The 27,767-nt window shown below is 36.3% G+C and overlaps 3 protein-coding genes and 1 pseudogene across 3 annotated transcripts; 2 read left to right on the forward strand and 2 right to left on the reverse strand.

Moving 5' to 3' along the window:
- Positions 1–7,570: 7,570 nt before the first annotated feature.
- On the forward strand, positions 7,571–9,737 carry LOC113271924. Its single transcript, XM_026521848.1, has 7 exons — positions 7,571–7,639; positions 7,848–8,494; positions 8,618–8,698; positions 8,834–9,100; positions 9,219–9,342; positions 9,388–9,508; positions 9,658–9,737. The coding sequence occupies exons 1-7, from the start codon at positions 7,571–7,573 to the stop codon at positions 9,735–9,737; spliced, it is 1,389 nt and encodes a 462-aa protein (XP_026377633.1).
- A 36-nt stretch (positions 9,738–9,773) lies between these two features.
- LOC113271925 lies at positions 9,774–10,423 on the forward strand. Its single transcript, XM_026521849.1, has 2 exons — positions 9,774–10,121; positions 10,265–10,423. The coding sequence occupies exons 1-2, from the start codon at positions 9,774–9,776 to the stop codon at positions 10,421–10,423; spliced, it is 507 nt and encodes a 168-aa protein (XP_026377634.1).
- Positions 10,424–13,497: 3,074 nt separating this feature from the next.
- Positions 13,498–14,769, reverse strand: LOC113271926 (F-box/kelch-repeat protein At3g06240-like). The gene has a single exon (XM_026521850.1). It carries the CDS (start codon positions 14,767–14,769, stop codon positions 13,498–13,500), a length of 1,272 nt encoding a protein of 423 aa, XP_026377635.1.
- A 1,500-nt stretch (positions 14,770–16,269) lies between these two features.
- The window catches only part of LOC113271927, a 170,324-nt pseudogene continuing 158,826 nt past the window's right edge, over positions 16,270–27,767 (reverse strand).

The raw sequence follows: 27,767 nt of genomic DNA on the forward strand, positions 1-27,767 counted from the left end.
TTTATTTAAGTTGATAATTTGAGTCTAAATTAGATTCGTTCTGCCTTTCCTAGTTCTCTATCTTTTTTTTGCTATCTCTACTCAAAGACTAGTTTTAACAAGAAAAATGCAAACCATACCGTTACAACAACACAAAGCACGAGTACTCTCTCTTATTATTGAACCAAGGAATTATCAGTGTTGAAAAGAATGACACCGTTCTGAAAGTCACAAATTACCCTTAAATGTGAAACGTTTCGACAATAGAATAAAGGACGAAATGTTTCATATAGAAGAGTCTGTTGCCGAAACTAGTGCTTTGAGGGGAATACGACTTTCAAACTGCTACTCTTCTTTGGGGGGAATACGACTTTCAAACTGCTACTCTTCTTTGAGGGGAATAGGACTTTCAAACTGCTACTCTTCTTTCGAGCTTAACCAAACTATTGAAATACTAGAAGAACCCTTGTTACATGGGGAAGTCTATGACACTGGATAAGAAACTATAATGTAGGAGTATGGAGGGTCCCTAATTTATTACTTGATAAGACTTTACATAAGGCTAACAAGGTAATGCAGGAGTATGGAGTAAAAGAATCATGTAAGATACGTTTCACATTTATAAAGTTTCACATTTTGATAAGATCGTCCATCAATCTTTTACTCCGTAATCCTGCATTGCTCATATGCCAACTTTATCAAAAGTTTTAGCAAGTAAAATAAGGCACCCACTTAATCCTCCCACATTATTGTTTTCATATTTAGTGCCGGAAACTTCCCCATATAACAAGGGTTAACATTCTAGTATTGCAACATTTTGAATATGTCGTCCCTAAAATCGAAAAACATTGTGGTTTGCAACGGTCAGTTCAATGAATAGCCCATCAATGACGAGTGCCATTCACTACCACCCGATATTTTTGTTCACCAGGAAAATAGTATGACATTGGTTGACATTTTTTCCACGAATTGGAACTTAGTGAGTAGATCTCAAAAACAGAACATCATCTTCTTGTAGAGACCTCAGCTTGACTAGAATTTTGTTTGGATGTATAAGCCTCCTCAATTTCAAACCAATCACTAATATCACTATCAAAACGTGAATCAATTTCACTGACTCGTGCGACTTTGAAATCATTAATTTTATCATCATAATTGAGCCCGCCTCCGGATATGATGCTACATTTAGTGATTTCAGAATTGCACGAGGCGTTGAAATTGATTTATGTTTTGATAGTTTGAAATACTGGTATGAAATTGATCAGAGGAGGTTTACACATTCAGACTAAGTCCAAATCAAGCTGAGGTCTATACAAAAAAATCATGTTTTGTTTTTAAGATCTGCTCACTTAGGGCTATTCACCATAACCCCAGATTTTAATTCACTAGGAAAATAATATGGCATTGGTTGACATTTTTAATTATTAGTGATTATAACTCACCAAGAAGCTAACTGACTCACTGAACCATTTCAGCCGGTCGACTAAAGGTATCTATATCTGAAATTGATTCGTTGAGTTTGGTGAGTCAGGTAGCTTCTTTTATTTTCTGGTTGACGGGATTCCAAAGGCAAATGGAATCCTTATCAGCTGGTTCACTAGTTCGTAGGTACACTATACCATAATAGGATCCCAAAAGTTCCACATAATATGAAGGAACTGACAGGTAATCCATCTCAATAGAATCACGAAGATCGACGATGATGATGATCTTGAAGATAACGAAGTACAATTGACTACATTCCCTGACATTCTTGTAGGCATGTAATGCTGAAACATTAGAAAACTCGATGTTCCTTTCTAATAACAGATTCTCTATACATTTCACAAAGACAGGATAATGAAACAGACTATAAAGAAAAAGAATGATGGATACCTGTGAATGCACAGGGTTCATGGGGGGAAATTAACACTGATTCTGTTAGTGGTACATCCCACTATGGAAGCAAAAATTTATTTTCTCTTACAGTTACCATTGTGGAAAATCGGTTGTCTCTCCAAAATTAGACTTGCCATATTAAACAATTTATTGAACCTATAACCACCGCTTCAGATTTTTGAAATTTTGAATGGGCAGGAGAGAATCTTTATCTACTCTCATCTCAGATTCGTAATGATTTAAAATATAAATGGGTTGTTTAAACATTTAATGACTGTATTGTTTTCTTAAAATGACTTGTTTTCTCAAGGAGTATGTGCCGGCCGGCATTGGAGATGAGAGTCTCAACTGTTAGAAATTATTTTCGAAACAGTTGTGTTTTGCATGTTAGATTTAAATATCTGTCCAGGAACATATGTGCCTATTAGCAACCATTGGAACTGATTTACTTTAGTAACCACCTGATCATATTAAGCAGCATGAAGCTCTTAATGATTAGACCTGTCTTTTAAGTTCCAAATTCAAACTTGTTTAATCTAACATGCAAAACACAACTATTTACAACATAAATGGGTTGTTTACGCATTTAATGAGTGTATTGTTTTCTTCGATTACGAATCTGAGATAACAGTAGGTAAAGATTCTCTCCCGCCCATTTAAAATTTCAAAAATTTGGAGCCGTGGCTATAGGTTCATTGAATTGTTCAATATGGCAAGTCTAATTTTGGAGAGACAATAAATTTTCCACAATGATATTTGTAAGAGAAATAAAATTTTGTATTTGTGAATCTCTCTTATCACGTCTTTCTGTCTCAAAGTTAGGATTTCTCTATATTGTATTTGTGATAGTTCACGTCCTTGATGATATTAATTTGAGAATTTCTCTTACACCTCAGACTCAAAACCATTGTGTATACTGGTTTCGGTTCTGGTTCACCTACGTAACCGACCTGAACCAGACCCACTCACAACCTAACGTTCTTTTTACTGTATACACCCCAAGGTTGGTAAAGGGGGTTACCACATTCAGTTGGGTTTCCAAATGCCCGTCCAAGATGACGGCCTTTTCTTTGAGTTGTGGTGGTTTAGTTAACTACCAGGACATCGTACCTTGTTGATTTGTTTCCTAATATTCAATCTGCAAAGCTTTAAATCCAATGAAAACCCAGACTAAATCATTCAAAACAAATAAAAATAAAGAAGGAGACAGCGCAGCAACAATGGGTACAATTTTTCCCGAAAGCATACTCATGGATATCTTGATGAGGTTACCAGTGAAGCCTCTCTTAAGATTTAACTGTGTCAGTAAGTCTTTTGCTGCCTTAATTTCTAGTCCTTATTTCATTAGAACACATCTAAATTATGGCATACAGAAAAACAATTTGGGCATCATATTTTATGATTGTCAGAAAAAACAAGGAAGCTATGAGTATGATGTTAGGTCAATGTTATCTTGGTTATGGTTGTCTCTTTCATCATCAACTGTTTGTGAATTTGATAGGGTTCTTAACCGAACGGCTGATTCTTTTGTATACCCAAATTATTCGATTGGTTCATTGTGTTGTTGCCATGGTATGGTTTGCGTTTCTTTTGTTCAAACTAGTTTTGCTCATGCAGAAACTTTAGCTGGTGGTGCGAAAGAAGAACTATTTTTTATTTGGAATCCTGCAACCAATGAACATAAGAAAATTCCTTCTAGTGGATTTTTAAGCACTGATGTAGGTTTATTTGGGTTTGGTTATGGAGCGACAGCTGACGATTACAAATTGGTTAGAGTTGCTGACATTAACAATGACAAAACCTGCTCTGAAGGTGAGATCTATACATTAAAATCCAATTCATGGAAAACCATCCAAAACGTAACTTACCGGCCGTCTGAACGTGGAAAACAGCCTCCAGGGGTGCCTGTTAATGGAGCTCTTCATTGGATTGCAGATAATATATGGTACTCTAAAGTCATTGTCAGATTCCACATTGATGATGAAAGTTTTATGGAGGAACCATTGCCGAATGTCTGCATCCGACACAAAAAAGTATCTATGGAGGAGGATAATGATGAGTTTAGTGCCAGTTTGGGGGTGGTGGAAGGGCGTCTTTGTTTACTTGCTCATGTTTTTAATGTCCAGGCAGATCTATGGGTAATGGATGAATATGGAGTGAGCGATTCGTGGACCAAATATTTCTCCATTAACACAACGAGTGTAACAGCGAACTGGTCGTTGAGGCTAATAAGGAGTTTCAACAGCTATGAAATATTATTGCAGGGTGATGGGTGTTTAGTTATATATGACCCAAATAGCAAACAAGGTAGAAAAGTGAGCATCAATTGTAATGGTGAAAACAAAACTAGAGAGCTTGAAAGATTGATTGCAGCAGAGAGTTACGTTCCTAGCTTAGTATCACCAAATTGTAAGTCTTCATGATTTTGGTTATGTTCTTGCCGTTCCCTATAACTTTGAGAACCTTGTTGTTATTTATGCTTTTCCAGAACAATCGCAAGAAAACCACAATCGAATGTACGTAAGTACATATCAATTAGTTTGCATTTTCTTTTGTGTAATAAATTGGGAAGTGAGAAAATTTTGCCTATGCTTGGTGTTTCCTTCTGTGTCCAGAAACATTTCGATCTCACTCTCATCCAATCTCTTTTAACGGCAACCGCTGATGCCCATGTGGTATTGTTAGTAATACTTGTGTTACGCATGTTTTTCCGGTCCTTCAATTGTCTTTAACCTCTGCAACAGCACAACAACTTAACAATTTCATCAGAAAAAATCTTCAAAGTGAGTTGTGTGCCTTGTATTATACCAAGCAATAAGCAGACCAAAAAAATAAATAAATTGGCCTTTAGGTGTCTCCACCTGCCTATCTGGAACGTCATTAGCCAACAGCTTAATCGGACGCAACTGGGCTCCTGGGACAGCCTCCAAACCAATGCTCGATCGGTAACTGTTGTTGTATGCAAATTCCACTAAAGGTAGTTGTTCACTCCAATTTCCTTTGACTTAATGTTGCCGCTGGTGGATAGGCATACTAAGGCAATTTTCTATTCAGCTTTTCCACCACCAGGGGTCAGTTTGGGAGCTGGGATACGGGATAATATAACATATCCTCTTAGGCCGTGTTTGGGAACTAGGATATCACAACTCAGGTTGAGTTATCAACAAAAAGACGGTCGAAAATTCCATTATAGAGGATAGCTATCATTAGTTTTCGCATTAGATCAGGGATGGGCATGATGTGGAACCCACCTCTCCTCACACAGGTTAAGCTACGGGATTTTCTCCCGTTACAACAATCATTTTCGCATAAGTTGAGTCAAGGTTAATTTCTTGTTAGATTGAGTGTCAAACAAACAGAAGTTGAGTTAATCCAACACTAGATTGAATTTTGGACAAACAAATTTAAATCTGGTCGATTTCCGATTTCAAAGTTATCGTAAATTAAATTAAGACACGGGCCTAGACTATGTTATCCTATTTCAGTTTTAGTGATGTTGGTCTAAAATTTTATCCTATCATAGGTTATTTTAAAGGAATATTTAGACTTTGGATCCCAACTTTATGACCAGCTTTGAGTTTGGGTCTTGTGAAAATTTTAATTAGAGTTTGGGTCTTATGACTCGTGTTGACCGTGTTGACAGTTATGAAACTGGTTAAAAGAGGAAAAGACCAACTAAGTCTAACGTTTCCATTTTTTTATTAACTATACCTACCGTTTACACGTGTGTGGAGGAGAACTGCCCTAGAATTGACGGTTCAAGATTACAAAAAATTTGACCTAACTAAAAATCGAAGAGAAGATGAAAACTTACCATTTTTCTAGGGTTTTCTGGATGGGCTCAACACTGAGACGGTTTTCGTCCGAAAAATGGTGATTTACTAAAATCGATCACATAAATTAGTGTTTAAACCTGATTTGAGTTGAGTTGAGTTTGGTCTTATTATTGTCGTTGTACAAGATTCTGAAGCTGATTCGTTGTTTAGTTAATCTAATTTGAGGTAAGTTAAAAAGTTTTATTTCGGGGGTTTTGTAGACCCATTGATTTGGGGGTTTTGTCTGCGTTGTCTACCAATTTTATTTTATGACAGGAATACTAATTTAATTGATGAATTTTTTTTTAGGGTTTTTGTATGTTCAATATTTCTTTAGATTTTCTTTTTGATTATTTTCTGCTTTTGTCGATTGATGTTTAAATAAAAAAAGGGTATATAGAATAGTTAATTCACAGATGGAAGAGTTTTATTGTGGTCTTTGTTTTTCCTTCAATAATCCATGTGAATTGTAAAGAAAAGGTTATGTGTTGTTGTACTCATAGCAAGGTTTGAAAAACAGGTCACGACTCAGGTCACGGCCACTGAGCGTGACCGTTATAACGCGTTTTGACGGGTGTGAGCACGTTTCAGACAAAATTCACGTTATTTAGGTAAAAAACGCGTTTTTTATACGTTATTCTAAAATAACGGGAGTTATAACGGTTAAATAGAAAATGAAAAAGAATTATGGTTTGAAATTCCTATCTAACAATTACAACGTGCGTGAAAACAGTTATAACGGGTCTAATAACGTTGTTATAACGTTTTCTATATATTATTATTTTATTTTTAAAATATTAGTGTAATTTTTTGAACTTTAATTTAAAATATAAAGAATTGTAAGAAAATATTTTTATATTCTTTTTTATTAAAAAGCGGTTATAACTGACGTGAAAACGGGAAAAATGGTCTAAAAAACTTACGTTAAAATGTTATTTAGATGGAAAAACGTAAAATTCAATTTTAGAAAAACAGCTATAACGTGTGTGAAAACGGAAAAACGGTCCTAAAAAACTGCCGTTATTTCCTATTTATCGGCATTATATAGGCACGGGGTTCGGGGACCCTCACGACCACGATAGATGGGTGTGATCGTTTTAACGGGTGTTTTTTTGGAAAAAAACGAGTGTTTTTCAAACCTTGACTCATAGTATTGTGGTTGTGATTATTTTTTTTTTGAACAATTATTATGGTTGTGATTATTGTGTGTTGTTGAGTAACTAATGCAAGTATAGTGTGTATTAAAAATGCAGGTACCATGGTTGACTTGTTGAGATATTATCCCACTAGAAGTGGATATCTTGTTGGAAAATATAAAAGAGCTGAGCATCCTAATTTGGAAAAAATGCTTGACTATAGACTAGAAGAGGACTTGGACTTCCTTCCTATTTTGTACCCGAGTAAAACTTCAAAGCAAGGCAGCTGTCAAGTTGAGCCAATCTCCACAGGAAGTCAAGCATCTGGTGTTGTAGACCCATTGCAGAGTGATGAAGTTTTCTCACAGGTTGATGATGATGAACTATTTGCTAGTATATACAGTACTAATAAGACTGTCAATATAGAGGAACAAGATATACCTGATGAAGACTATGATAGTGAAGATGTAAAACTCTTACATGAATCAGAGATAAATGATGATGAAGAGATTGAGCTTACTGGTAAGATTCAACAAACCTTAAATTCAACCCTTGAATTCAAGGAGTTCGTTGAAAATGCACAGAAGATTGATTGCGACTTCAAGTTATCTGAAAAGCAAGAGTTTGTGGAGCTATTTGTTGGGCAGCAACGGTAGAGCAAACAACATTGCAGGGATTATTTGAAGGATCTAGCACTTGACATCAATTATTGTATGGTACAAAAGAAAAATAAGGAAAAGTGTCAATCATATAGATACAAGGATGAAACTTGTGAATGGAAGATTTATTGTTCTAGACTACCCGATGGGAAAACATTTGAATGCAAATCAGGTTAGTAACTCGAATTCGATTCTCTTTTATATTTATAAGCTTGACATACAACTACATTTCATGTTATCTTGTTCTGTCTCTAGTGGAATTGTAGTGGATTCTATATATTTCATATTACTTGTAGTTTTTGAACTTCATGAGTATCCTTTACTGACTTGTGGAGATGGTCCTACTTTTGAGATTGACTTTCTGGTGTTTGAAATTTCAGGTCATTTCATTCACACATGTGAGTCTATACATGGGGCTGAATCATCCATTAGCCAATACAAGATGGGTAGCCAAGGTGATGTTGGAATGCTACAAGGCCCATCCTAACTACAAACCCAGGGACTTTATAACTGAGGTGAAGAAAAATCATAAAGTTGATATTTCTTATTTTACTGCATGGCATGCTTTCCACCTGTTTAATGAGAAAATTATGGGTAGTTATGAAGAAGGTTATTCTTTACTTCCTGTTTTATGTGATCAAATCAAGGGAGAGAATAGCAGGAACATAGTTAAATTTAAAACAGACCTTGTAACCGGAGGATTTGTGTCATTATGTATCGCATATAGGGTGTCTTTAGATGAGTTTGCGAAAAATAGACCAATACTAGGACTAGATGGATGTCATCTAAATGGTAAATATGGTGGTACATTGTTGGAAATCACATCTCTTGATGGCAATAATGATTTATTTCCTATTGCGATATACATTTGTCAGTCAGAGTGTAAAGAAAGTTGGATAGATTTTCTGAGTATAATGGCTGAAGAGTTAAAGCATCATCCAATGGCTCTGACTTTCATTAGTGATAGAAAAAAGGGGTTGATTGAAGGTGTTTCAAGAAATTTTATTGATGTGAATCACAGTCATAGGTATTGTTTTAGACATCTTCACTAGAATTTTAAGAAATCACATCCTGGTAAGAACCTAGAGTTTATTGTATGGAGAGCAGCAAGGTCATTCTATGAAGTAGGTCATAAAATTTGGATGGACAGACTTAAAGAGGCAAAGCCTTCTGCACCAGAGTGGTTTGACAGAGAACCAGTAGAGACATGGGAAAGATGTTATTTTGATAGGTCATTAAAGTGTGAGCATGTTACGTCTAACTTCTGTAAAGCTTTCAACTCATAGATTCTGGATTTTAGGAAGATGCTTGTATTTAAGTTGGTTCAAAAATTTCATTTTCTTATGATGCGAATCTTTTTTGATAGAGAACAAGTGGGTAAGAAAATGCCTGATGGTGGTGTGGTCCCTAGAGTGACAAATACCATAAAGAAGTATTTGTACTTCAGCCACGAGTTCAGTAAACAACCATCAACTGTGCATCTTTGGTCGGTCTCTGATACAAAGAAGGACATATCGTGGGTGGTGAACCTGGAGGAGCACACTTGCACCTGCAATGCGTGGCAAGTATGTGTAATATCATGTGTACATGGTATATGTGCAAGTTTGTATCACAGGACAAAGAACCATGACAAGTAAGTGACAACTGAATTACTCCATACTGAATTACTTAAATCACTGAATTAAGTTGTTTTGCATTTAACTCTCAACTGTTTGAATACATTTAACTCTCAACTTCATTTATGTTTGCAGGTATGTCCATGAATACATGTTTGTTGACACCTACAGAAAAATATATGCTCCTTTTATTGAACCTCTATTGGGCAAAGCTTTATGGGCAGTGGTAACAATCTTAAACAATGTTGTTGTTCATTTGGTAACAATCTTAAACAATAATACATGTTTATTCTTTTGTATATAGAATCCTAGGGAGGTGAACCTCCTAAATGCTTTAGGCCACCAGGTAGACCTAGAAGTCAAAGAAGAAGGGACAGAGATGAGGGTGACAATAATAGGAAATATATGTGCGGGAAATGTTATGTGTAAGGTCATAATAGGGTAACTTGTAAAGGGGCTGCTGCTGAGGACCAACGTCAAGGTAATATATGTGTGGATATTGATTGTGTATAGTCTGAGTAACTTTGAGTTGGCCTTATGATCAAAATGCCTTGTGATGGGATTGTTTTTGCAGCTCCATCCACCTTCACAGGTCCTCATGTGAGGCCCAATCCAGCATTAAGTCCACCTCCACCTCCACCAGCCACTGCATGAACTTCAACTACAACATCAGCTCTAAGGAATGGACCAATGACTAGAGATGGTGGTACCAGAAAGAGGAGAGGTGGTGCAGCAACATCAGCTCCAACATCAACTACTGTTGAACCATCTTCAGTTGCCACTGCATCAACTTCAACTGCACCAGTAGAACAAGGTCCTGCAAAAAGAGGAAGAGGAGGTAGGGGTAGCAGAGGTGGAAGAGGAGCTGCTACTGTACCAGCTGAACCTGTTGTTCAAGTTCAAGCAACTACAATTGTTGCCTTCGGAAGAGGACTTGCTACTACCAATGCAATAGGTGGTAAACCTAGAGGAAGGGATCTAGATCCAATGCAAGGGGCAGGCTTGTGCATAGAAGAAATGGCGAGATTCTTGGTGTTGGTATATTACAAGTTGAGCTACCAACACTACGTAGAGAACCAACACTAGCTCAGGTAACATCCAGGCTCAATTTCTTGTCGCTTGTCATCCTTTATATATACCTTGTAGTTTCTTGTTGCTTGTCTTTTTACTCAATGCTATAGGTATTCAATACTGGCAGAGGGGGTGGCAGAGTGGGTGGCGGAGGAGGTGGCCTGGTGACAAGAGGTGGTGGTATATTTTCATCAACATCTGGAAGGGGAAGTAGGAGGTTGATGGACTGGTTTGGCACACCTGAGCAGTGGGACAATGATGAAAACTAAATGCATCAGGCTTGTTTAATCTCTTAGTAGTCTTTTATTTTGCAAACAAGTTAGTTTATTTTGCAGACATCTTACTATGGATAAAGGTGAAACATTGCCATGTTTCTTTTGAGAATATGAACAAGTTGTAGTGACAAACAAGTTGGGTATTGTTAGAGCATGGCTCGGTTGAACCCACCAAGCGTTGGTATGTCAAGTTTGGTTGTCATATTTTAGTGAATCAAAACTCATGTTAAGAGTCGCTGTACTAGAGTCACCTTCGTATAAGTTATCTTGAAAGTATTAGGATATGAGACATTACAAGTATTGCGAAGTCTTGAAGATGTGAAGAAGCAAGGAGCTACAACGACAACAATCATCCTTCTACTTGAGGTTAGTGATATTTGACTTGAACTGTTTCATTCCCTAACGTATCTTTCAAGTCGTGCATATTGAAAACATAACTGTGAAGCATGTTTGAACTCTAGAAAGACATAGTATTAAGGAATACAATACGAGGTTTATTGCTTAAGCATTAAACCTTGTAGATAAGACATCGCCATAATCATTTGAATGCTATTCTTATTATGTATGGGTATGAGGTGAGTATTTCATCCTAGGGAACAATGTTTACATGTGTTCTAAGGAAGTAAGTTCATAAACTTGTTTGTGGACCGAAAAGGAAATTGCCAGGTGTTATTGGTTTTGTTATTCATTGAATATCTTATGAACAACCAATATGTGTGGTAGAGTATAACCGCTCACAACTTGTTGTGTTCTTGGCAGAACTATTCACAAAGGCCTGACTCATGTATTGGTATAACTTTATTAGTAAAACCGATCTTAAGTACTCACTTGTGGTATGATCGGGTTTGTATGTCTCACAACTTTTGGGAAATGGGAACCGGTCTTAGTAAGGGGTGCAGTACATCAAGGGGAACCAATCCTTGTATGGGGTGCAACAAGGTTTATAGCAGAAAGGGGAACCGATCCTATGGACATGTGCAACACGTTTTTAGGCAAAGGGGAACCGATCCTATGGACATCTGCAGCACATATAAGTTGGATACCATATATATGTGGGGAACGGATCCTAGTACTTAGTCAACCGAATTTTTTGAAAGCTAGTGTGACTAAGCACAATACTCACATGGAGGTAGAACCGAAACTTGTTTTGGTAGAACCGTTAAACCCATGATTGTGATTGAATGTTGGTTTGGCCAATCACATAGTTCTTGAAAGTCAGATGAACCAATTCTGAACTTGTTTGGAAGTGTGGAAAATCAGTTTCAAGGTTGTAAGTGTGAAAGAGAACTTACAAAGTAAAGATGTCGACAAACTTTGAACACGTGTTATGAATGTTTATTTCTTTAATTGTTCAAGGATATTACATAACGGCTAAGGGAAGAGAATCCCAGGATCAAAAAATAAGTAAGTTAAGAATCTTTTAATTAAGGTTATTAATTTCATTTTGTAGGAAATTCCAGAATTAGTAATGTGCATTTACTAATTAGATTTTCCGAGAGATTTCGATCGTTATTTTTGGACAGAGCATTTCCAGGACAAAATCTTCAATTCTGGAACATATCAAACCTTGGCCAACGATCAATACTTCCAAAAAAAAATCTACTGCGAGATTTTCCCAAATCCTTATTGCAACAAACAACTAAGGCAGAATGAGTATGAATTCATCTTCAACTTATTCAACTTCAGGTTAAAGATAAACAATAATATAATCCAACTGATGACGATTGATAACCAAATTATTGTTTCCGTTGGTCTGGAACAATAATGAGACTTTGACATGCTTATGTTCCATCTTTACTTCCACAACACACAAACTAGTATTTGTATCCCAACTACAATACTCTTGCCTTCTTGTGTCTATTCAAGCAAACATCGATTAATAGAAAACCAATCCATGCAGGTCTTTCAAACAGTTCACTAGAATATGGTACGAAGTATAGAGAGTAAATAAACTTACTTGAAGCCATGCATAGGGTTTATGTTCCAATAAGTATCAATGTAAAATCTCCAATGTAGAGCACCACAAATATCAAGATCATCCATCTTGACCAAATCTAATGAAGATCACCTGATATAATCCCATTCCTTCAGAAGTACGTTTTACTTTGCTTTGTTTTCGAAACTTGTGAAATCAAATCCTACACATACTTGATAACATCAAACTCTGCATCTTTGGAAGATGTAACATCAAATTCTCACGTACTTGATGAAACCAAATCCTTCGTCTTCAAAAAAAAATTGCTACTGGAAAATCCAAAACCTCTCTCTTCAAATCTTCTATCCAACCTAGGGCTCTGATACCACTTACTAATATCAAATGACTACCTTGTGATCCAAAATCTATCTTGTGACCTGAAATTAACATCTTGTACCTTTATTTATTTTTGTTTTTGAAAAAGAAGGGAATGTTTCTAAAACTGCAAATTAAAAGTACTCCAAATATTTTCTAATCCTAAAAGGAAAAAACCAACAAAAAGGACATAAATTATAGGTTTTCATGCATTAAAAAAAAAGAAACGTAATCATCATTGTCATCAGCTACGAACATTATCTTCGTAGTACCATGGCATGCGCTAAAGCAGAATTGTAATTAAAATCAAATTTAATTCCATCCCAAATCAAATCGGTTTTTATGATTTTGTGAAAAATAATTACTTATTTGTTGTCATTGGTTTAATTTTCTTCCCAAAGAATTTAAAATAAGTTTTGATAACCAAACAAGCAAACATTATTTGCTGTTAATTAGAGAGAGATTAGTTAAACGTATGAAATGACTTAGACAAGTACTGAACAAAAATGAACAATGACAAATAAAAAGGAATATGAAGTTGAAGGATTGTCATCAAAGTGATTATACATATGTGGCATCAGTTACAAGATACCTTTTACCAATGTTCTGGCCATTTAAACATATAAAGCGCTACAAAAAAGAAAAATTAAACATTCAAATAAAAAACATATCAAGGCAACAAATGTCGATTACATTTAAATTTATTAGATAAAAATAACACCAAATTAGGTTCGACGTACATAAGCTCGGACAATGATAATGCACGGTATAGAATACTTTACCCGATCCTCAAATATGTCTTGATTTTCTCACAGTAAGTGCCAGAGTAAAGTGGCATCAGGCTGATCTCACATATCCCGGCACCGTATAAATTGTCTGTACCAGGTACCGTGAGTTTTCTAGTACGTTGTGTTTCATGATTTGGGTCATAATAAATCATGGAATCATCTGTTTTGAAAAGAACGGCGCTATTCGCAAAGTCGCATACTATCCTCAAGCTGGTGGTTTCCAAAACAGACTCTTCCGTAACGGTGAAATGTTTCATCCATGACTCATTTATGCCGTACTCATGCATGACCCAAACGTCAACCTTATCTAAGGTCTTGTGCAGTACACATAGGCACCCTCCTAATACTCCAACATTGTTATTTTCATATGCTTTGAAGCTACCTGGTGGATGCTTCATAGATCCTTCTATTATTGCAACCTCCCTGAATATCTCATCCGTGAAATCAAAAGAGATTATGGCTTCGTAGCCGTCACGTCGTTTAATAGCCCACCAGTGAAGAGCTCCATTCACCATCACCCCAGATTTTAGTTCACCGTGAAATTTGTATGCCATTGTTTGACATTTTTTCCAAGAGTTAGATCCTAATGTGTAGATCTGATAAACAGAATATGACCTTCCGAACTCGAGGACCTCAGTTTCAGACTCATCAACAGAATAATCAAAACATTCAGCACGTGAATCAACTTGGGCAACTCTCACCACTTTGAAATCGCCATTCTCCTCATCATAGCCCAGGCCATACAAACCGATATCCACACCGGTGCTAGAGCTTCTAAAATTATGTGGAGACTCAGGTACCGTCTTGTACTCTCTGGTACATGGGTTCCACAGACAAATGGCATCCTCATAACCAGGTTTTTTTGAGCGTAAGCACATCAAACCCTTGGAAGAACCCAAAATTATTTCAAATTCTTTTCTATAAGAACCCCAAAGTTGGCGACAATTTGCGGATCTTGGCGGAAAATCCATCTCACTAGAATCTCCAAGAGGGTTACATGTTGCTGAAGATAATAATTTTGAAGATAGTGACCTATAATCTATTGAATAAATTACGTTGCCTTTGTTTTTGAAGCAGCAGCGAAACATAATAAAACTTGATGATGTGCCTGTTTTGCTAGCATTGGCGCAATGTAGTTTCCCTAAAAGAGGGCTACGAATAAGACTATACCAAGGTTTGCAAACTGTTTTGAATCGCATGAGATTTTTGACGGGTACTCTAGATAGGATGTTTCTCCTGATATCATCTGGAAGATTTGCCATCGCTTTTTTCTTTGGTTTCTACTTTTTATGAATTGTGATGGAAAACTAAGCAGGTTTATTGTTGAAAGAATAAGAAAAGCAATACGGTACTTATAGACTCGTATTCGTATAGGTTCGATGAACATTCTCTATGGTATATGGCAAGTCCATTAACGGCAATAAATCCCTAAACTACTGGTAAAGTTCTCTCCCGCTCATTAAAATTTTCAAAAATCTTGACCAGCAGAGGTGGCTAGAGGCGCGCATTAAATACAAATTAATCACAAATTAGTGCGGCTCCATATCCTAGTTAGTAATTGTGCGAATCATTCCCGAATGATTCGCGAACGTATTCGAATTGGCCGAATCCGAATGATACTTCCGAACAATCTGAACTCCGAACTTAGTTCCCGGATTATATGGACCTCACGGTGATTCGAAACGTATCTGAATTGACCGTATTTGAATAATATTTCCGAACTAGAACTCCCATAGGTAACTAGCTCTTTGACCAGAGTTCTGTTGATTGGTTTTTGTTTGATTTTGTATATACTTTATATTTAAATACAGTTGTGCAGTTAAAATTTTCTATCGGTAGTTGTTTAACCAGTGTTTTATGTGTTTATTTTTGTTAATAGTCTATAAATTCGTTTTATAATACATTAATGCGATTAAATTGTTTACTTCTTGTTAAATAATCACGCTAAAATGTTTTTTTCCATCTTATAAATCATATTGAAATAAAATTAGTCTTCTAATAAGATCATAATACTTATCATTTTATCATAAACTCGTTTTATAATACATTAATGCGATTAATTTGTTTACTTCTTGTTAAATAATCACGCTAAAATGTTTTTTCCATCTTATAAATCAAATTCAAATAAAATTAGTCTCCTAATAAGGTCAAAATATTTTTCATTTTATCATGTATGTAAGCCGAATTTTAAGTGCCGAACTCACATTTATAAAACGAATATGCACGTACGTATGCCGTTCCGAACTATTGTCAGAACAACAAACCATTGACCGGATTTTTGACCGAATCCGACCTATCTGAATCCGTATAATTCTCGTACGTATGTCGTTCCGAACTACTACCCGTACCCCGAATTGCTAACTAGGCTCCATATTTCACCTTAATACACGGATTTCTGCCGTTCTCCGGAAGCCGAACTACTAACTAGGTTAGCAGAGGAACAAAAATGGATTCTGAACCAGTAGTTCTCCGTTTAAGAAATTAAGCTGGTACTTGCATGGTTTCTTTCAAAAGATGGTTGAAAACAAGAAAAGGAGACCAGAAGCCAAATTTCCTGAACTATCATTGTATCAATGTAATTATAAAGTTTCTCAAATCTCCAAAACAATATATATATAAGAAAAAGAAAACACCAACCAAAATACATATGATCATAGTATGGTCGACCATGCATGTGTGTAGACTGCAGACCACTTGTATCCTACTTGCTTTTATCCATGACGTGATCCTTTTCGTCCACTGCTATTTCTAGCAAGGTCTTATTAAATCTTCATTTTCTTTTTCGGGTTAATGTCCTCTACCTCTTGGGGTTTTACCGTTCGTTGACGCAAACACGATTTCTTAGATGAAATTCGAAATCTTCCCGTCGTACTTTCCATTTTTTCTGACTGATCAGCTGCTACTGACACGGAAACAGTGAACGGCATAGGCTTGTGATTAACCTGAATTGTAAAAGCATCACTTAATAGAGGTCCTTTGACCCTTAATTTAATGGCAGATAAGTTTAACCCAAATTTTGTGAAGTGTGAAACCTCCAGAAGACCTCCACATTGTGCTCCTATTGTTTCAAACATCTCTGAATTCCAAAGAGAAAAAGGAACTCCTTAAACTAAAACCCACTTTGCTGAAATCTCCACAATGTCAGCTGCGGAGAGTAGGTTCATGTTTGATGACCATGGGACAAATTGGAGATGAATGTACTCCAAAAACCATGGTTCTTGTTGAATCAAATATTCTCTTTCTTTAGTGTTCTCAATGAAGAATAGAGCCCGAGTAGACGAAACCGGTTGGAGATGGAAGTCACCTCCAAACTTGAATCTTTCACTCATGGATGCACCTACTCTTTTCCCATGACTGAATACGACCCTTAGCTTCGATAACAACCATTAGATTCCAATTTATTGTATCTACAGTTTTGTTTTCGAATTATAGCCGCGGATATCTCCTCGGGAATACCCAAACAGGACTTGCATCCGCAGGTGAGATGATGGAGAAGATAACCAACACTCTCATTCTTAATTTTATAATCACCTAGAGTTTTTCCATCTTCCTTTAACTGAGAACGAGCAAAAAACAAACGTTGTTGGGCTGCTGGAATTCCTTCCCTCCTCTGAACCTTAGCCTTAAGGCTCTTAACAGTATCTGAACTCTCAACCTCAAAAGCGATATTCTTGTCAGACAAGTTATTTATGAAGATCTTCATCTGCGCATGTATATTGAATTGAATTGAGCAAATTGTGATCAATACTATATAGAAAGGATAAACTTTTTCATACACATGCACACAGATAAGTATATATAGAAAAAAAATATTTGATTAATATAATCAACTCCTTACCCTAGATGCGGATATCTTCTTCTCAGGGGTAGTGTGGGTCGGACAAACCTTGCAGGAGAGTAGACGGCCTGTAAGATGAAGTGTAGACTCCCTAGTAATATTATAGTCGGCTAGAGTTTTTCCATCTTTCAACTGTTGACATGAATAAATTAAACGTTGATTTTCTGGCAGCATTCCTTCACTGTTTGAATCTTAGACTTTAGGCTCTCAACAGTGTGTGATCTCTCTACGTCGATGGTAATGGTCTTGCCAGTCAGGGTTTTTACAAAGATCTGCATCTGTATATATATGGAACTGAATGAAATAAACATTGATCAACAACATACAATCAAAGGATAAACATGTTCATACACATGCGCCCACATAGACGGATTTACTAAATATTATAACATATCATCTCCTAGTAGCTGCTTATATATATCTCTATACGAATCAACAATATATACAACCAAAGGATAAACTTCTTCATACACATGCACACAGATAAGTATACATAGAAAAAAATATTTTGATTAGTTAGTCAACTCCATACCGCTGCCTGCACATATATGAATCAACCAAACACAAAAAAGTAGTATATGAAAGCAGATAATAAGATTGAGAAGGGAACCCTAGCTTCTTACCCTAGATGCAGATATATTCTTCTCAGGAGCAGTGCAGGTGGGACAGATTTTGCAGGAGTGACGACCACCGAGAAGACGAACTGTACACTCCTTGGTAATATTACAGTCGGATAGAGTTTTTTCATCCTTCAACTGTTTACCAGCATAAATTAAAATTTGATTTTCTGGAAGCATTCCTTCACTGTCTTGAACCTTAGACTTTAGGCTGTCAACAGTGTCTGAACTCTCGACCTCAAAGGAAACGTTCTTGCCAGATAGGGTTTTTACAAAGATCGACATCTGCATGTATATTGAATTGAATGGAACAAATCGTACGTGATCAACAACATACAATCAAAGGATGCACGCACATAGAAGCACATAAGGTATCTACAAACAAGAAAATACGGATTTACTAATGAATATAATATATCATCTACTACTAGCTGCTTATATATATACGAATCAAGCAAAAGCAAAATAAGTACATGAAAGTAGATAACAAAGATTGAGAAGCTAGCCCTGATAGATTCTTACCCTAGATGCGGATATGTTCTTAGAAGTGCTGCCTGGACAGGGCTTACGGGACATTGCTCGAATTGCATGAGCTCGAATGACATGCTGAACTGTACAATCCTCCCTTATATTATATTGTAGTCGGCTAGTGTTTTTCCGTCTTCCAACTGTATACCAGAAAATATCAAACGTTGCATGTATTCCGGAATTCCAAACCTGCTTTCAACCTTAGACTTAAGGCTCTCAACAGTGTCTGAATTCTTAACCTCAAAGGTAAGGGTAACATTGTTGTCTCTTACAAAGATCAAATGACTACCTTGTGATCCAAAATCTATCTTGTGACCTGAAATTAACATCTTGTACCTTTATTTATTTTTGTTTTTGAAAAAGAAGGGAATGTTTCTAAAACTGCAAATTAAAAGTACTCCAAATATTTTCTAATCCTAAAAGGAAAAAACCAACAAAAAGGACATAAATTATAGGTTTTCATGCATTAAAAAAAAAGAAACGTAATCATCATTGTCATCAGCTACGAACATTATCTTCGTAGTACCATGGCATGCGCTAAAGCAGAATTGTAATTAAAATCAAATTTAATTCCATCCCAAATCAAATCGGTTTTTATGATTTTGTGAAAAATAATTACTTATTTGTTGTCATTGGTTTAATTTTCTTCCCAAAGAATTTAAAATAAGTTTTGATAACCAAACAAGCAAACATTATTTGCTGTTAATTAGAGAGAGATTAGTTAAACGTATGAAATGACTTAGACAAGTACTGAACAAAAATGAACAATGACAAATAAAAAGGAATATGAAGTTGAAGGATTGTCATCAAAGTGATTATACATATGTGGCATCAGTTACAAGATACCTTTTACCAATGTTCTGGCCATTTAAACATATAAAGCGCTACAAAAAAGAAAAATTAAACATTCAAATAAAAAACATATCAAGGCAACAAATGTCGATTACATTTAAATTTATTAGATAAAAATAACACCAAATTAGGTTCGACGTACATAAGCTCGGACAATGATAATGCACGGTATAGAATACTTTACCCGATCCTCAAATATGTCTTGATTTTCTCACAGTAAGTGCCAGAGTAAAGTGGCATCAGGCTGATCTCACATATCCCGGCACCGTATAAATTGTCTGTACCAGGTACCGTGAGTTTTCTAGTACGTTGTGTTTCATGATTTGGGTCATAATAAATCATGGAATCATCTGTTTTGAAAAGAACGGCGCTATTCGCAAAGTCGCATACTATCCTCAAGCTGGTGGTTTCCAAAACAGACTCTTCCGTAACGGTGAAATGTTTCATCCATGACTCATTTATGCCGTACTCATGCATGACCCAAACGTCAACCTTATCTAAGGTCTTGTGCAGTACACATAGGCACCCTCCTAATACTCCAACATTGTTATTTTCATATGCTTTGAAGCTACCTGGTGGATGCTTCATAGATCCTTCTATTATTGCAACCTCCCTGAATATCTCATCCGTGAAATCAAAAGAGATTATGGCTTCGTAGCCGTCACGTCGTTTAATAGCCCACCAGTGAAGAGCTCCATTCACCATCACCCCAGATTTTAGTTCACCGTGAAATTTGTATGCCATTGTTTGACATTTTTTCCAAGAGTTAGATCCTAATGTGTAGATCTGATAAACAGAATATGACCTTCCGAACTCGAGGACCTCAGTTTCAGACTCATCAACAGAATAATCAAAACATTCAGCACGTGAATCAACTTGGGCAACTCTCACCACTTTGAAATCGCCATTCTCCTCATCATAGCCCAGGCCATACAAACCGATATCCACACCGGTGCTAGAGCTTCTAAAATTATGTGGAGACTCAGGTACCGTCTTGTACTCTCTGGTACATGGGTTCCACAGACAAATGGCATCCTCATAACCAGGTTTTTTTGAGCGTAAGCACATCAAACCCTTGGAAGAACCCAAAATTATTTCAAATTCTTTTCTATAAGAACCCCAAAGTTGGCGACAATTTGCGGATCTTGGCGGAAAATCCATCTCACTAGAATCTCCAAGAGGGTTACATGTTGCTGAAGATAATAATTTTGAAGATAGTGACCTATAATCTATTGAATAAATTACGTTGCCTTTGTTTTTGAAGCAGCAGCGAAACATAATAAAACTTGATGATGTGCCTGTTTTGCTAGCATTGGCGCAATGTAGTTTCCCTAAAAGAGGGCTACGAATAAGACTATACCAAGGTTTGCAAACTGTTTTGAATCGCATGAGATTTTTGACGGGTACTCTAGATAGGATGTTTCTCCTGATATCATCTGGAAGATTTGCCATCGCTTTTTTCTTTGGTTTCTACTTTTTATGAATTGTGATGGAAAACTAAGCAGGTTTATTGTTGAAAGAATAAGAAAAGCAATACGGTACTTATAGACTCGTATTCGTATAGGTTCGATGAACATTCTCTATGGTATATGGCAAGTCCATTAACGGCAATAAATCCCTAAACTACTGGTAAAGTTCTCTCCCGCTCATTAAAATTTTCAAAAATCTTGACCAGCAGAGGTGGCTAGAGGCGCGCATTAAATACAAATTAATCACAAATTAGTGCGGCTCCATATCCTAGTTAGTAATTGTGCGAATCATTCCCGAATGATTCGCGAACGTATTCGAATTGGCCGAATCCGAATGATACTTCCGAACAATCTGAACTCCGAACTTAGTTCCCGGATTATATGGACCTCACGGTGATTCGAAACGTATCTGAATTGACCGTATTTGAATAATATTTCCGAACTAGAACTCCCATAGGTAACTAGCTCTTTGACCAGAGTTCTGTTGATTGGTTTTTGTTTGATTTTGTATATACTTTATATTTAAATACAGTTGTGCAGTTAAAATTTTCTATCGGTAGTTGTTTAACCAGTGTTTTATGTGTTTATTTTTGTTAATAGTCTATAAATTCGTTTTATAATACATTAATGCGATTAAATTGTTTACTTCTTGTTAAATAATCACGCTAAAGTTTTTTTCCATCTTATAATCATATTGAAATAAAATTAGCTCTAATAAATCATAATACTTATCATTTTATCATAAACTCGTTTTATAATACATTAATGCGATTAATTTGTTTACTTCTTGTTAAATAATCACGCTAAAATGTTTTTTCCATCTTATAAATCAAATTCAAATAAAATTAGTCTCCTAATAAGGTCAAAATATTTTTCATTTTATCATGTATGTAAGCCGAATTTTAAGTGCCGAACTCACATTTATAAAACGAATATGCACGTACGTATGCCGTTCCGAACTATTGTCAGAACAACAAACCATTGACCGGATTTTTGACCGAATCCGACCTATCTGAATCCGTATAATTCTCGTACGTATGTCGTTCCGAACTACTACCCGTACCCCGAATTGCTAACTAGCTCCATATTTCACCTTAATACACGGATTTCTGCCGTTCTCCGGAAGCCGAACTACTAACTAGGTTAGCAGAGGAACAAAAATGGATTCTGAACCAGTAGTTCTCCGTTTAAGAAATTAAGCTGGTACTTGCATGGTTTCTTTCAAAAGATGGTTGAAAACAAGGAGACCAGAAGCCAAATTTCCTGAACTATCATTGTATCAATGTAATTATAAAGTTTCTCAAATCTCCAAAACAATATATATATAAGAAAAAGAAAACACCAACCAAAATACATATGATCATAGTATGGTCGACCATGCATGTGTGTAGACTGCAGACCACTTGTATCCTACTTGCTTTTATCCATGACGTGATCCTTTTCGTCCACTGCTATTTCTAGCAAGGTCTTATTAAATCTTCATTTTCTTTTTCGGGTTAATGTCCTCTACCTCTTGGGGTTTTACCGTTCGTTGACGCAAACACGATTTCTTAGATGAAATTCGAAATCTTCCCGTCGTACTTTCCATTTTTTCTGACTGATCAGCTGCTACTGACACGGAAACAGTGAACGGCATAGGCTTGTGATTAACCTGAATTGTAAAAGCATCACTTAATAGAGGTCCTTTGACCCTTAATTTAATGGCAGATAAGTTTAACCCAAATTTTGTGAAGTGTGAAACCTCCAGAAGACCTCCACATTGTGCTCCTATTGTTTCAAACATCTCTGAATTCCAAAGAGAAAAAGGAACTCCTTAAACTAAAACCCACTTTGCTGAAATCTCCACAATGTCAGCTGCGGAGAGTAGGTTCATGTTTGATGACCATGGGACAAATTGGAGATGAATGTACTCCAAAAACCATGGTTCTTGTTGAATCAAATATTCTCTTTCTTTAGTGTTCTCAATGAAGAATAGAGCCCGAGTAGACGAAACCGGTTGGAGATGGAAGTCACCTCCAAACTTGAATCTTTCACTCATGGATGCACCTACTCTTTTCCCATGACTGAATACGACCCTTAGCTTCGATAACAACCATTAGATTCCAATTTATTGTATCTACAGTTTTGTTTTCGAATTATAGCCGCGGATATCTCCTCGGGAATACCCAAACAGGACTTGCATCCGCAGGTGAGATGATGGAGAAGATAACCAACACTCTCATTCTTAATTTTATAATCACCTAGAGTTTTTCCATCTTCCTTTAACTGAGAACGAGCAAAAAACAAACGTTGTTGGGCTGCTGGAATTCCTTCCCTCCTCTGAACCTTAGCCTTAAGGCTCTTAACAGTATCTGAACTCTCAACCTCAAAAGCGATATTCTTGTCAGACAAGTTATTTATGAAGATCTTCATCTGCGCATGTATATTGAATTGAATTGAGCAAATTGTGATCAATACTATATAGAAAGGATAAACTTTTTCATACACATGCACACAGATAAGTATATATAGAAAAAAAATATTGATTAATATAATCAACTCCTTACCCTAGATGCGGATATCTTCTTCTCAGGGGTAGTGTGGGTCGGACAAACCTTGCAGGAGAGTAGACGGCCTGTAAGATGAAGTGTAGACTCCCTAGTAATATTATAGTCGGCTAGAGTTTTTCCATCTTTCAACTGTTGACATGAATAAATTAAACGTTGATTTTCTGGCAGCATTCCTTCACTGTTTGAATCTTAGACTTTAGGCTCTCAACAGTGTGTGATCTCTCTACGTCGATGGTAATGGTCTTGCCAGTCAGGGTTTTTACAAAGATCTGCATCTGTATATATATGGAACTGAATGAAATAAACATTGATCAACAACATACAATCAAAGGATAAACATGTTCATACACATGCGCCCACATAGACGGATTTACTAAATATTATAACATATCATCTCCTAGTAGCTGCTTATATATATCTCTATACGAATCAACAATATATACAACCAAAGGATAAACTTCTTCATACACATGCACACAGATAAGTATACATAGAAAAAAATATTTTGATTAGTATAGTCAACTCCATACCGCTGCCTGCACATATATGAATCAACCAAACACAAAAAAAGTAGTATATGAAAGCAGATAATAAGATTGAGAAGGGAACCCTAGCTTCTTACCCTAGATGCAGATATATTCTTCTCAGGAGCAGTGCAGGTGGGACAGATTTTGCAGGAGTGACGACCACCGAGAAGACGAACTGTACACTCCTTGGTAATATTACAGTCGGATAGAGTTTTTTCATCCTTCAACTGTTTACCAGCATAAATTAAAATTTGATTTTCTGGAAGCATTCCTTCACTGTCTTGAACCTTAGACTTTAGGCTGTCAACAGTGTCTGAACTCTCGACCTCAAAGGAAACGTTCTTGCCAGATAGGGTTTTTACAAAGATCGACATCTGCATGTATATTGAATTGAATGGAACAAATCGTACGTGATCAACAACATACAATCAAAGGATGCACGCACATAGAAGCACATAAGGTATCTACAAACAAGAAAATACGGATTTACTAATGAATATAATATATCATCTACTACTAGCTGCTTATATATATACGAATCAAGCAAAAGCAAAATAAGTACATGAAAGTAGATAACAAAGATTGAGAAGCTAGCCCTGATAGATTCTTACCCTAGATGCGGATATGTTCTTAGAAGTGCTGCCTGGACAGGGCTTACGGGACATTGCTCGAATTGCATGAGCTCGAATGACATGCTGAACTGTACAATCCTCCCTTATATTATATTGTAGTCGGCTAGTGTTTTTCCGTCTTCCAACTGTATACCAGAAAATATCAAACGTTGCATGTATTCCGGAATTCCAAACCTGCTTTCAACCTTAGACTTAAGGCTCTCAACAGTGTCTGAATTCTTAACCTCAAAGGTAAGGGTAACATTGTTGTCTCTTACAAAGATCTGCATCTATAAAAATAAACATGAATTAATGTTCATTCACTATTTAGTATAACTCCTAATCCATGCATACTTGAATCAACCAAAAATACAAAAAATAGATTAATATTATTGTATTAAAGAGATGCTATTTAGTATAACTCCTAAACCCTAGTTTACCTTGAATGCGAGTTGCGAGATACTCGTTGCCGAGGTGAATTCTGAAAAACCAAACTCTGGTCCTGTCACTCGACTCGTCTGTCTTAAATCCAACCACTTAAAATCTATATTATAAAAAGAAGTGGTGTGTAGCCTTACAAATCCCACCATCGATTTCGTCATCCCATGATGGAGATTGATCGGTCATATGTTCTATATAGACGTCCGTCCGATCCCTTGGCTTCCTAATAAAAATATGATTCAAAAGATTATTTAATGGCGTCGGATCCTTGGATTTCTTAATTTGACTGCAGCGTTAATATAGGCTAATACTAAGTAGATGTATTTATAGAACAGAAGATCGTCATTCTTTAATGGTTTCACCAACAGATGGTCTTCTATCTATAGTTCTTCCCCTCCATTAACCACTTCTAATTCTTAACTTCGTCTCTCTATATCATAATAATACTGAGTTATTAATACTAAGTTATTATTATGGATGATTTAAAGGATGGATATGGTGAAATAAAAGAAAACAGAGCTGATGATTTAAAAAAAAAATTGGTCTAAAGAGGAAAGGAGAAGAAAGAAAACCTAATAGAGGAAGAGGAGTGAATTGGGTAAGAGGTTTTATGTTTAATGTAACCAAATATCTCCTTACTAATACATCTTCACGGTGAACATATGGCTAAGGGTCTGTTTGGATTATGTTTGGTGGATGACCCTCCATGAAGATTATTCGTGTACACCAGATATACTTTGGTCCATCGAATAAGTCATTTGAACGTTCAATCATCCAATAAGCATAATGATTTGTACCATAACTTTCTTAAGAAAATTTAAGTTAGCCTCAACTAATATAAAAGTTATTTTTAAAAAATAAATAAAATAAAATACATGGTAAAGATTTATGTGCGAGATTTAAGTGTCACAACCCCGACCAAGAAAACATTAGGGAATGTTTAAGGGCCACGGTCGGGGCTGTAAGCCCCTGCTAATTTGACCTGACCAACAAAATACTATAGTATTCTCAAGGGACCACGGCCCCGGCTAATTTGACCCGATCAACAAAATACTATGGTATCCTCAAGGGACCACGGCCGGGGCTGTAAGCCCCGACTAATTTGACACAACCACAAATACTAGGGACGCAAGTCCGAACTAACTTATAAGCTCGATGTTTGGCCGTTATAATCTAATTAGTTATGCGAATGACTAAAAAAGATTTTGGTAGAATACGGACCAACCGATCAAACAACAAAACGAAAATGAAAAAGGTTGAGCCCTGGCCGTAAACCGGAATGATACCTAGTTCCACCTATAAAAAGGGCAAAACCAGAGACCGATTTCTATAACGAGTATGCCTGAGAAATTTCAACCTCGCCCTTTAATTATGGAAGTTATGTATGACACTTTTAACACCTTTGGTATCGAGGCCATCATTTAACTACTTCACTAGTTAAATGGGCTATCACCCGATCCTGTTAAAATGTGGCACGCACTCAGACGAATCAGCAGAAACCACACCTTCTGACTGAGTACAGTATCCTTATTCTTTTATCTTCAAACTGATATTCAAACTGAAGACATGCGCTAAATTCGAGAGGTGAGGGAAAAATATAATAAACCAAACTTGAAGTAAAAGACAGTAAGACTTTTAAACCATATATAGATAGAAATAGAATAATCCCTCCTGCGACACGCTTTGACAATGTTTCAACCAGCACAGTAATTTGATCCACCAACCTTTACATTTTCTAGGTATTGTTTGCTCCTCTTAAGACACGTGCTTTGTTAGGCATCACTTGTGAAACAAGTCCAAGTTCAGTCTCACCAATACGCTTCAGGTCACCCATTTATTGTGTCAGGCAAAATGACAATGAGCAAGACGGTAATCAGCAGTTTACACTGCCAAATACCAACTGCCGTAAGCGACATAAATTTCTAGCTCTTTCTGTGAGTTGTTTACCGAATGAGAAAAATCGGCGTCAGCCTCGTCCATCTAGTCCTGATAAGAACAGTGTATCAACTCTTAAAACATCACGCTCTAACCAGTTGAGCCATTCGATCCCTGTTCTCTACTATGTATGGTCTTTAATTTTTCTAGCCGACTCATTTTATATTCAAATTAAACACCATCAGCTTAAGGGATGATTTTCTCAAATTATACGCCAAACAGTAAAGAAAAAGCTTAAGATGCTCACTCCTCTTTAATAATTTTTTTTTTCTTTTTCGCAAGGAGAATTTTATTAAAAAAGACAAAGAAAAAAACGAGGGGACTAGGCTGAAACCTCGAAAGAGAAAAAAGCAAGAAAAAAAAAGATACAAAGGCATAAAAGAAATGTACAGTTATCTAAAACGGTAAGCAGATAAATTTTTTTTTTTGGAAAAAATAAAATTCATTGAAGAAAGTGCTGAGAAAGCACTAAAAACTTACAACAACAGCATGCTAGAAACTAAAAAGACACATAAAAGTTTTTCCCTATTACAAGATACCATCCATTATCGTTTAAAAGCCCGCCAATCATGGATGAAATCTGCAAACTTGAAATGCTTAAAGGAAATATGAACACTTGCCCAACTGAATAGAGAAGCTATCACCTGAAGGATAATCCGCTCCACTGATTTTTCTTTGTTACGGAAGATTCTTTCGTTCCTTTCTTTCCAAATTTGTTGCCATAAAGCAAAAGGCAGGCAAAATTTTAGGAATTCAATAGGTTCAATGTTGAGTTTCAACTGCCATGAGATAAGAAGCTCCATACATGAATCCGGCGGTCGCCATCTTGACTCCAATAGGTTTAGGAAATGCTCCCACAATTTCTTTGCAAATACACAATGGATAAATATGTG

The sequence above is a fragment of the Papaver somniferum genome, chromosome 4, assembly GCF_003573695.1.
Source record: "Papaver somniferum cultivar HN1 chromosome 4, ASM357369v1, whole genome shotgun sequence".
Classification (NCBI taxonomy): Eukaryota; Viridiplantae; Streptophyta; class Magnoliopsida; order Ranunculales; family Papaveraceae; genus Papaver; species Papaver somniferum.

Excerpts from the sequence above, each read along its gene's own strand:
- LOC113271924 (XM_026521848.1), top strand. The coding sequence starts at position 7,571 with ATGAAACTTGTGAATGGAAGATTTATTGTTCTAGACTACCCGATGGGA. Across the intron at positions 7,640-7,847 it reads AACATTTGAATGCAAATCAG|GTCATTTCATTCACACATGT; the intron begins GTTAGTAACTCG and ends TTGAAATTTCAG. Across the intron at positions 8,495-8,617 it reads GATGTGAATCACAGTCATAG|ACTTAAAGAGGCAAAGCCTT; the intron begins GTATTGTTTTAG and ends TTGGATGGACAG.
- LOC113271925 (XM_026521849.1), top strand. The coding sequence starts at position 9,774 with ATGACTAGAGATGGTGGTACCAGAAAGAGGAGAGGTGGTGCAGCAACA. Across the intron at positions 10,122-10,264 it reads TGGCGAGATTCTTGGTGTTG|GTATTCAATACTGGCAGAGG; the intron begins GTATATTACAAG and ends TCAATGCTATAG.
- LOC113271926 (XM_026521850.1), bottom strand. The coding sequence starts at position 14,769 with ATGGCAAATCTTCCAGATGATATCAGGAGAAACATCCTATCTAGAGTA.